At 31.0% G+C, this 11,868-nt stretch overlaps 1 protein-coding gene and 1 pseudogene across 1 annotated transcript; both read left to right on the forward strand.

Moving 5' to 3' along the window:
- The first annotated feature begins 163 nt into the window (after nucleotides 1-163).
- Nucleotides 164-5,675, forward strand: LOC110671491 (receptor kinase-like protein Xa21; annotated as a pseudogene).
- Nucleotides 5,676-6,710: 1,035 nt separating this feature from the next.
- Nucleotides 6,711-9,483, forward strand: LOC131177238 (G-type lectin S-receptor-like serine/threonine-protein kinase SD3-1). The gene has a single exon (XM_058142203.1). It carries the CDS (start codon nucleotides 6,819-6,821, stop codon nucleotides 9,258-9,260), a length of 2,442 nt encoding a protein of 813 aa, XP_057998186.1. The 5' UTR covers nucleotides 6,711-6,818; the 3' UTR covers nucleotides 9,261-9,483.
- Nucleotides 9,484-11,868: the final 2,385 nt, after the last annotated feature.

The raw sequence follows: 11,868 nt of genomic DNA on the forward strand, positions 1-11,868 counted from the left end.
TTTCATTCTAATTTTAATTTCGATTTCATTCTTATATGTTTTAGTTCCATTTAAATATTTAATATTTCAATTTGATTTATTTTTTTATTTTTATTTTTTTTAATTCAGTCTAATTTTTTATACTTTAATTTTAATTTGATTTAAATTTTAATTCTAAAAAATCATGCAGATTCCTTCAGTTTTATGGAAATGCAGAGAGCTGGTTCATGTATATCTTGGTAAAAATAAATTCAGCGGAAACATCCGATCAGGTCTTGGAAATCTTACATTGCTTCAGGAGCTTTATCTGTCTTTCAATAACTTGACAGGTAAACTATCTCTTACCTTTTGCCTGGATGCTTAATTCTAGGAGTATTCGTTTTCAATTTAATTCGGGATTTATTTAAGAATTGGAATCAAATTAAAATTTTAAAATTTTAGTATGATTTTGGTTCGGTTCTTCATTATTTTAATTTCGGTTCGGTTTTTCATTATTTTGATTTCAGTATAGTTTTCGATTCTTCGATTTCGATTCGCTTCGATTCGATATGATTTCAATTCGATTCTCGATTCTTAAAATAATTTGTAATTATTTCCTTAAAAAGTCATATTTGAATTAGTATTTAAGTTTTAAATTGAGTTGTTAATACATAATATATCATATAATATATCATTTAGTTATACCTAAATTATATAATATTCAATTATAAGGTGCATATATAACTTATGATTAAATATATTATATAATATAATAGTATATCATATAATATACATTTTAACTATTTATTAATCATATAATATTTAACTATAAGATATAAATATAATTAAGAATTAATTTATATATATATATTAATATAAGATAATTGTATATTTATAATTAAGAATGATAAGGTAATTTAATATATTTATAACTAAAATTATTAAGAAAATATAAAAAAATGAAATGTAATATTAAGTTATATTTAGTTCATAATTATATATACATACATAAGTGTATATAATTATATTAAAAATATATAATACATCTTAAAAAAAATATAGAAAAACATATATATAAATTTGGTTCTCGATTCGGTTCTGATTCGGTATGGTTTTGGTACGGTTCTATTTCGGTTCTTAGTGAAGAACCAGAATCGAATTAAAATATCAAAATAAATTCGGTTCAGTACGGTTCCTATCGGTTCTATACGGTTCTTCTATTCGGTTCGGTTCTCCCAAAAATCATGCACAACCCTACTTAATTATATCTCATTTTCCTCTACTAAGTAATTTTAATATAAATAATAGGACTGTGCACGGTTCTTGGGGGAACCAAACCGAACTGAAGAACCGTATAGAACCGATAGGAACTATACTGAATCGAATTTATTTTGATACTTTGATTTGATTCTGGTTCTTCACTAAGAATCGAACCAGAACTATACCGAAACCATACCAAACCGAGAACTGAATTTATATATATGCTTTTCTATGTTTTTTTAAGATGTATTATATACTTTCAACATAATTATATATACTTATGTATGCATATATAATTATGAACTAAATATAACTTAATATTACATTTCATTTTTCTATATTTTCTTAATAATTTTAACTATAAATACATTAAATTACCTTATCATTCTTAATTATAAATATACTATTACCTTATATATATATATATATTAATTCTTAATTATATTTGTATATTATAGTTAAATATTATATGATTAATAAATTGTTAAAATGTATATTATATGATATACTATTATATTATATAATATATTTAATCATAAGTTATATATGCACCTTATAATTGAAGATTATATAATTTAGATATAGCTAAAAGATATATTATATGATATATTATATATTAATAACTCAATTTAAAACTTAAATGTTAATTCAAGTATGACTTTTTAAGGAAATAATTACATAAAATTATTTTAAGAACCGAGAATCGAATTGGAATAATACCGAACCGAACCGAAATTGAAGAACCGAGAACTGTACCGAACTGAAATCAAAACAATGAATAACCAAACCGGAACCGTACTGAAATTTTGAAATTCCGGTTTGGTTCTTGTTCCTAGGCAAATCCCGAACTGAACTGGAACCGAACACTCCTAATAAATAATATTTCCCCTCCATTTCATTCTAATTTGAAGACAAAAATTTTAAGTCAATTAAGAGATTTGAGAAATGAAATTTCTCCTCTATTCTTCTTCTTTCTCTTCTCTTAATGGTCAAACGAGAGAAATTAGAGAAATGCATTTTTTTTTTATCTCTCCATTTCTCTCCATCCAAACAAAGGATTAAAGTCTTCGTGATTTCTCGAATAATTGAACTTCTATTAAAAAGTTTTGCAAGTACAGGTGAAATACCGGTGGAAATAGGTTCTCTTCTTGCCCCTGATGTTTTTTGTGGTTGACATAACCTCAATTACAACTTTTAAATGACCCTTGATTATTTTGAGTCCTCAAGCTCACGAATAGGTCTATTAATTAATAACCAACAAAATCCATCAAAATTATTTATTGCTTTGAAAACTTCTTCCATAGATGAATACTCATCGACTTAATTAATCCTGTCTTCAATATATTTGCAGGGTCCATTCCAAAAAGTCTGTTCAATCTTGCTTCGTTGTCGGTCTTATCCATGCAAACAAATGGCTTGACAGGTATGATATTTAATTAATTACCTTTTTTAAAGTAATTATACAGGTCATTATAATGTTTGTATTTGTAGAAAATAGAATTTTACATTTTCAGAAAGTCTTGAAACTTTTCTTCTTAAAAATAATAGAGTTAGGAATTGGACTAGTATCCTCGTGGTTGAATACCCTTTTCCTTATTTTCTTGCTATTAAAAACTAATAGGTGACAAATGACAATGTCTAATTGCAATATCAACAGAGCAGTTAATTCACAATCATAGGATGAACCAAATAATTATGAATTTATACGAGTCTTCAAACTTGAAAATTTTAATCATCTGTTGAGTAATTGAGCCTCTTTTACACATTTTTGCAGGTGAAATACCGGCGGAAATAGGGTCTCTTGTCGCACTTCAGATCCTTGATTTGGGAAACAATGGCCTCAAAGGTTTAAATGTTTCACCTTTTATGTTAGCATTTCAAAATGGTTTGCCAGTAGCCGATTAACTCACTGACTTCTTAATTGCAGGAACCTTTCCAATAAGTCTATTTAATTGTAGTTCATTGGGGATCTTATCTTTCGATGAACTTGGCTTAACAGGTAGATAATTATAACCATATGCAGATGATTGGATTGTTTTTTCTTATACAAAATTCACATTTCAAGAAATTATCTCAACTATTTGACGGCATTATAAAGATAAAAGACTTCATAATTCAGAGTATTTGTTTTCATATTTTGGCAGGTACAATACCATCTGAGATTGGTGAACTCCGAAATCTTGAGTACTTGAACCTTAAGTATAATAGCTTAGCAGGGACTATCCCATCTCCTTTATTCAATATGACAGCTTTAAGAATTATAGGACTTGAATCAAACCGCTTCTCAGGCAGACTTCCATCAGAATTTGGCCATGGTCTTCCGAATCTGGAAGAAATATACATATGGAGCAACCAGTTTAGTGGACAACTTCCTAGTTCCATCTCCAATTGTTCCAAGCTCACGATTGTGGCATTGGGCGCAAACTCCTTCTCTGGACCTATCCCTAATAGTCTTGGCAACTTAAGGAATCTGGAAGTGCTTAACATACCAGATAATCTTTTTACCGATGAATCTTCAGTTCCGGAATTGAGCATTCTCTCTTTTTTGACAAGTTGCAAAGCATTAACAAGACTAGCATTAGCAGGCAATCCACTCAACGGCACTCGTTCCGAATTCAATCAGTAATTTCTCTGCTTTACACTGTTTTGATGTGCAAAGTTGTAACATCAAAGGCAACATACCAAGAGAAGTAGGCCAACTGAGCAACTTGACAATCTTAAAGCTGCAAAACAATGAATTGGTAGGATCAATTCCAGCTACACTAGGTAGATTGCAGAAGCTCCAAGTTTTGCATCTTCAAGGAAATAAGTTGAATGGTTCGTTGCCCAATGATATTTGCCAAATGAGTAGCTTGGGAGAATTAATTTTGAGCAGAAACAACCTGTCTGGAGCTCTACCAGCTTGCCTGGGGGATGTTAGTTCACTAAGATCTCTGCAATTAGATTCCAACAATTTTATTTCAACAATACCCTCTACCTTATGGAAATGTCTTAAAATTGAACTTGTCATCAAATTTACTTAGTGGCCACGTACCACTAAGTATTGAAAAGTTGAAAGTTGTAAGACAAGTAGACTTATTATCCAGTAATCACTTCTCCGATAGTATCCCAGATTCCATTGGAGACCTCCAAAACCTGATGAACCTCTGCTTAAGGCAAAACAATTTCGAAGGCCCTATTCCTGAGTCATTTGGAAACTTGATAAGCCTGGAAGCCTTGGATTTGGCCAATAACAACCTGTCTGGAACAATTCCCAAGTCCCTAGAGAGACTAAAGTATCTCACATACCTAAATCTGTCTTTCAAAAAATTACAAGTTCCCACAGAAGGAGTTTTTGTAAATTTTTCATCTCAGACATTTTCGGGAAATGATGAACTTTGTGGTTCTCCCCTGTTGCAATTGACACCATGTAAAATTAGTAGTCATGGAAGATCAAAGACTACCACCAAGAAAGTACTCTTATATATTCTCCCTGCTATAATATTGATAATTGTTGTCATACTTGTCTCATTAAGATGTCAGAGGGCAACAGTTAAGATAGAAACTGTGGTTGATCCAGATCTCGTGATTGTTTCCTTCCAGGAACTTGAAAAGGCGACAGATGGATTCTGCAGTAGCAACCTACTTGGCACAAGGGGTTTTGGTACTGTATATAAAGGAAGACTTGGTGATGGGATGGATGTTGCTGTAAAAGTTTTCAATTCGCAACTAGGAGCATTCAAGAGCTTTGATGCAGAATGCGAGGTAATGAGCAATATCCGCCTTCGAAATCTTGTCAAAATTACAAGTTGTTGCTCTAACTATGACTTCAAAGCATTAATATTGGATTACATGCCAAATGGGAGCTTGGAGAAGTTGTTGTACTCTCATAACTATTGCTTGGATATCCGTCATAGGCTAGACATAATGACAGATGTTGCATCAGCATTGGAATATCTTCATCATGGCTTCTCTAGATCTATTGTTCATTGTGATTTGAAGCCTAGCAATGTCCTGCTAGATGCAAATATGGTTGCTCATGTAGCTGATTTTGACATCGCCAAGCTCTAAGGTGAGGAGATTCTATGACACAAACAAGAACCTTGGCCACTATTGGTTATATGGCACCTGGTAATGTTCTAGAATTTTTTTTTGTCCTTTTTATGTAATCCTATATTGGGCAATTTCAACTTTCTAATGACATAGTTCAATCTGATGTATAGAGTATGGATCGGAAGGCATTGTTTCAGCAAAAGGAGATATGCATAGCTTTGGAGCCGACTGATGACATGTTTGGTGGAAGACTGAGCTTGAAGGAATATATAAAGGGCGCATTACCTGATGCAGTAGTTGAAATAGCAGATGCTAATTTGCTGAAAGGGGAAGAAAATTTTGCAGATAAGAAAGACTGTTTGTCATTCATTTTGGGCTGGCTGTGGAATGCTGTGTTGAAGTTCCTCACGAGAGCATTGGCATAACCCAAGTGCTGTCTACACTCATTAGCATCAGAACTCAATTTCTAGCCGGTTTACCAAGGACTTGATAATCAAATTTCTTCAAAATTGGGGTTGCCCAAAAATAATTCCCAGAATTTCTACACTCGCAAAAATATTCCGATTAAAGAGATTATGTTTGAATAAAATATAGTTTGTTATAAAGTTAAATTCATTTTGAAAAAACTCATACCTGTCACATCCTTGGAACAGGAGATCCTCAATCTGTGGAGGGACATCTTCCATAAAAACAGGTTCTTCTTCAGAAATCGATGTAAAGAGGCCAACTTGGCAAAAACACGTATAAAACACCGTTACACGGCCAACTTTTCATTTGATAGCAGCATCTAATTCTTTAACTAAGCAAGTAGCTCAGATGTAAACCTTCCATTCAAAACCAAATAACTCAACAATTTAGGTAGACCCGTTACTGTCACGAAAGTTGTAACAATTGAGAACCCACCCCATTCCTTCGTCCAATGCCCAGTATTGTTTTCTGAAACCTCAATGCAATTTTTAAGTTTTTGAAGCCCAAATCCCTTCCACCTGAAAGCCCACTATAATGACACCCAAGGACCTGAAATTGAAAGCCCACTATGTTTGTCTATTAGAAGAAAAAAAAAAGCACTGACTGAAGAAAGTTTTTTTTTTTAAATAAAAAAAAATACTTTTCAAAAGAAAAAGGTGAAATTTTTTTAGAAATAAATAAAATGAAAATTGAAATGATAAAAGAAGCAATCGCAATTGTAATGAGGCATTAGTAATTTATGTGAAATATGCTTATTTGTCAATTAATTTTACTTGTATAAATTTTAAAATTTTAAATTTAACTTACATATAGAAATTAATTATCTTTTCATATCATACAGTAAAAAAAAAATAAAAAAATTCATTTTAATATAGAACCCTTTTTTTTTTTAATTACAAATAAGTTAAAACTTTGGCGAACCAATCTTCAGAAGCAGCAAGCCGTATGGTGACAGAAAACGCTACAGAAATCTCCAAAGTCCACAAAAAGATGTAGGTTCATGATGACTATCCAAGATTCAAATTCAGTCACTTCTAGCCCACCTGAGTACCTAACTGCTGCGACCTTGTGAGACTGCGTTCTAAGCTTTTGCGGCTGAAATGTGGGTGGCCTCGCCTAGAGAGCCGGATTTTGAGATACCCATCAAGCATTTTCAAGGTAAGACAAACCGATTCCGGTTTAGCTCTGTTTTGGCTGTTGTTTTGTCTCTGTGTTTTGTTTCTTGTGGCTTTTGTGATGAGCCGGCTATGGTATCAGCGCCTCTTGGTTTTGAGATTTCTGGGTTTGATAGAACTAGGACTTGGGTGTCTCAAAATGGGGTCTTCGCATTTGGATTCTTGGAGTGTTGTCAGAAAGATGATGATGGATTTCTTGTGGGTGTCAGGTATAATTTAGGGGATAAAACTGTAAATATACCTGTATGGGCTGTTGGTGGTGGTCTTAGAGTGTCTATGAACTCCACAATCAAACTTTCTATGGATGGAAGGCTGATTTTGTTTGAAAACCCTAGTGGTTTAATTTTTTGGAGCAGTAGCACTTCTAGTTTAGGTGTTAAAAAGGCTACTCTTTTAAATAATGGGAACTTAGTTCTTGTGGGCAATGGAGATAGAGTGCTGTGGGAAAGTTTTCATAGCCCAACGAGCACTCTCCTTCCTGGCCAGTCTCTGCTTTTTCCTCAAACGCTAAGAGCTCCTTCAACGAAGTCAATTTCTAGTTACTATAACTTTGTGATTCGGCGCTCTGGAGAGCTTGCCCTTGTGTGGGAGAACAATGTGACATATTGGAGTAGTCATTTGAGCTTTTCTAGTAGTATTACTATTAAGGAAGCAAGATTTGATGCTGATGGGTTTTTGAGGCTAATAGATGGTACTAATAGAACTGTTTGGTCGACATCAAGCAATGATTTCAAAGACCCTTCTGTCACTTTGAGGCATCTTAGGATGGATTCTGACGGGAACTTGAGAATATATTCATGGGACAATGTGCTTCATGAATGGAAAATAGCGTGGCAAGCAGTTGGGAACCAATGTGATGTGTTTGGTTCTTGTGGTTTGTATGGATTATGCAGGTTTAATTCAACAGGACCTGTCTGTGATTGTCTTTACCAGGATTCATCGAACTGGGGAGCTTCCTTTGTTACAATGGATTCAGGTGGTTTTGGATGCAAGAAGATGGTGGATTTGAGCAACTGCAAGATGAATACAAGCATGTTGGATATGAAGCAGTCAGTTTTATATGGGCTTTATCCACCTCAAGATGTTCATATGATGCTAAATGAGAAGAAGTGCAAAGAATACTGCTCTAATGACCCTACCTGCATTGCAGCAACTTCAAAAAATGATGGTTCAGGTATATGTACAATCAAACGAACTAGCTTTATTAGTGGGTATAGGAACCCTTCTGTTCCTGCTACTTCATTCTTAAAAGTGTGTTTGGTCCCTCAGGCTGTTTCAGCTCAACAATCTGATCCTCATTTTAACCCCAAGCCAATTCCTACATTGTCTAAAGGATTTATTGACCGTGAAGTTGACAACAAGAAGTTTGTGGGAGCTGTTGCCTTGGTAGTTTTCGTTACAGTCTCAGGTTTGCTGACCTTTGAGACATTTGTGTTTTGGTTTGTGTACCATAGACGGAAAATTAAGGCTCAGGCAAGAATTCCCTTTAGCAAGGATGCTCAAATGAATGCTCATTACAGTGTACTTATCAGGTTATCCTTTGAAGAGATAAAAGATCTAACTGGCAATTTTGCAGATCAACTCGGCCCCACTGTTTATAAGGGTGTACTTCCCAACAAAAGGCCAGTTATTGCTAAGAAGCTGAATGATGCAACTGCAAATGAGAAGGATTTCCGAGTGGCAGTCTCTAACTTAGGGGGAATGCACCACCGGAATCTTGTGTCATTAAAGGGTTTCTGTTTTGAGGCAAATCACAGGTTCTTATTATACGACTATGTTCACAATGGCTCTCTAGATAATTGGCTCTTCAACATGGAGCAAGGCCAGAATGATGGGAATTTGCAACAGAGGTTTGACATTGCTCTTGGAGTTGCAAGAGCCCTTGCTTATTTGCACTCAGAGTGTCAGGTATGTGTAGCTCATGGGAACTTGAAGCTCGAAAATGTCTTGCTTGATGAGAAGTTGGCCCCTAAGCTCACTGATTTTGGACTTAGAAGCTTACTCCAAAAGGAGGCAGCTTCCTCCTCGGAGTCGCCGGCAGAGAGAGATATCTACATGTTTGGGGAGATGCTGTTGCAAATTGTGACACATAGAAGAGATATTTTGAGTAACAGTCTGCAACATTTAACTGACAGTATGGATGAAAAACTGAACTTGGAGGATTGCACGGATTCTGAAGGAATATCAAGAGTAATGAGGATTGCCTTGTGGTGCATGCAAAATCAACCATTTCTGCGACCTACTATTGTTGAAGTGGTTAAGGTATTAGAAGGTACACTTTCTGTAGATAGGCCTCCATTCCCTTTCACTCTTAGACAAGATCAGATGGATGAAGCTGCTTTAAGTGAGATTCAAGTAGGCTCCTAGACTGAAGTTAACTTTGATTAGAAAGATATGCAAATTTTAACTAGTTTTATTTTCTGCAGAGCAAGGTCTAAGCAAAATTGTCCGATGCACATGGGAGTTCAAATTTTTTTGTAAAATTGAACCCCAGATATGCATGAATTTCTATATTATGTATTAATCTTTAATGTAAAGACTGGCCTTCATTGTGAAATGGCTAATCCATCACTTAGAACTATTTTGACTATCTAGATGTTATTGCTCAAGTTTCTTGTGCAGATCAGAGTAATCAGGAAAGGGATATTAGTTTGCAGATCCTTAACAGATGTCATATTTTTCTTGTATAATTCTCGAGTCTTGAATGAGTTTTAATTTTCCTACACGAGCATGCACTTCACAATCATGCTAGACCTAGTCTTGCATTCTAATTGTGATTGAAAATTTGAATTGAAAATGTATCTTACTGTCTTGATTTATTACATAAAGTTCTTGTGAATATGATTTATTTTATTTAGGAATAAAGAAGAGAGACAAAACAATAAACTATTTTATGGGGTATTTGGTTTGGCTTATAAATTGGTCAAATCTATTTACAACTTATAGTAGAAAATTATAAGTAAATAGCATTTAGTTTGGCTTATAAATTAAAAAAACAATTTAAAATAAGTGAAAAGTAATAAGTAAAATATCTTTCTTATTATTATCTATTTATTTTAAAATTACTCTTTAACTAAATAAAATATTATGTTATTCTAATAATTTTTAAAAATATCAACATTATCTTCATTTTAACAACTACAATATTTAATTACATATCCTTTTTGGTAATTTTAATAAATTAAATTAATTTTAATTACCTTTTAATTAAACACTTAAACCATTTAAAAGTTATTTTTAAGTAATTTTATAAAACAATTTAATTACTTATTTTTTAATTTGACGAATAAGTTAAAAAATATATTTTAAGTCAAAAGTTAAAGTACTGAAACTAAACGCCCTCTTATTCTCTATTTTTTAAAGCCAAACTAAATTGATTTTTAATATTAATAACAATAATACTTTAGTCATTTCATTTAAATTTAATTATTAATTAACAAAAAAATGTGTTGATAAAATGAATTGAATTTAACTACGGGACAACTCGTCGGAAAAGAATATACCAAGTTATATATGAAACATTTTTTTCAATATTCAATTGATGTAGGGCTCAAAATACTCGCTTAAGCATATAAAACTGTACATCTATAGTTTGAAGTTCGCAAAAATAAATATTTGCAAGTGGTCTAACATCAAAACTAAAGTTGTTATAAGTTTTAGTCTTTCATTTGGTATTTAATTACGTCACAAGAATATTTTAGAACCTCATCTTTTGATTTTTTTTATAGGTATAAATTAATTTTATTTGAAAGTTCAACAACTATAATATTGCCAAGTGTTGGGAAAATTACTAGATTCTTTTTTTTTAATAATTTTCTCTTTGTGAGAATTATAATAATAATTATTTTTTTTAATTGCAAAAAAAATTGAGCATATTTGTTTGTGTAAAATAATTTTTTTTATTTTTTTTACAAAACTTAAATTTTTATTTTTTATAGAAAATTAAAAAAATTTTGAAAAATATAAAAAATTTTTAGTAGTAAAAATTTTAATTTAAAAATTAAAAAATACACATCTTTCATTATTAAAGTAAATCATTATAAAATATATTTAAAAGTTTATTGTACTTTAAAAATTTTTTATCTATTTATTTTATAATAGCATAATTACTTTTATTGTTTTAAATTAATATTTTTACCAACAATTATTAGTTAATTATAAAAAAGTGTAATATAATTATTGTTATAGAGAAGTTAATATTTCCAATTTAAAAAGTAATTGAAAGGCATGAATATTATTTTTTATTGTTTTTCATTATAAAAAAAAGTTCAATTTTGAAAATAAAAAATAATAACTTTCTTATAATTTTTCTATAAAAAAATAAATATTTATTTAAAAATACATAATTACAACGATAAAAAAAATTATATTATTATAAAATACATGTGTAATACAAATTAAAAGATTTAAAAGTAATAATTTTCTGAATATATTTCATAATGATTTATTTTTAATTATAAAAGGTATAAATATCTATATTAAAATTTTGAATTAAAAAATTATTTTTGTCTTATTAATAGGAGAACAAATTATCTATATTTTTTTATTACATTTTATAAAAATAAAAAATTTGTTAAAAAAAATAAAAATTATTTTTTACGAATGTACATGCAACAAAGTTATTTTCAAATATAAATTAAATATTAAAAATTGTAAAATTCATTTTCCAATATTTTCATTTAAAAAATAAGACATATTCATATGAATTCTATTTTTTAATTTTTTAAAAATGTTATTTCAAAAAATTCTCTCAAATTTTCACGATTTGTTCACTTTTTGAAAGGATGCTTATAGAATGCAATGTAGGAATAAAAAAAGTCCCTGAAAAAAATTTCAACGTATTAAGAAAAGGTCTATTTTTCCTTTCTCTCACAGAAATTAGTAAATAATAAAAATCAAAATTATTAAAGAAAGTACGTTAACTATATTGACAATTTATCCAAAAAAATTATTATGGATGGTTAAAAATTCTTTG

This window comes from Hevea brasiliensis, unplaced genomic scaffold, assembly GCF_030052815.1.
Source record: "Hevea brasiliensis isolate MT/VB/25A 57/8 unplaced genomic scaffold, ASM3005281v1 Scaf374, whole genome shotgun sequence".
Taxonomy (NCBI): Eukaryota; Viridiplantae; Streptophyta; class Magnoliopsida; order Malpighiales; family Euphorbiaceae; genus Hevea; species Hevea brasiliensis.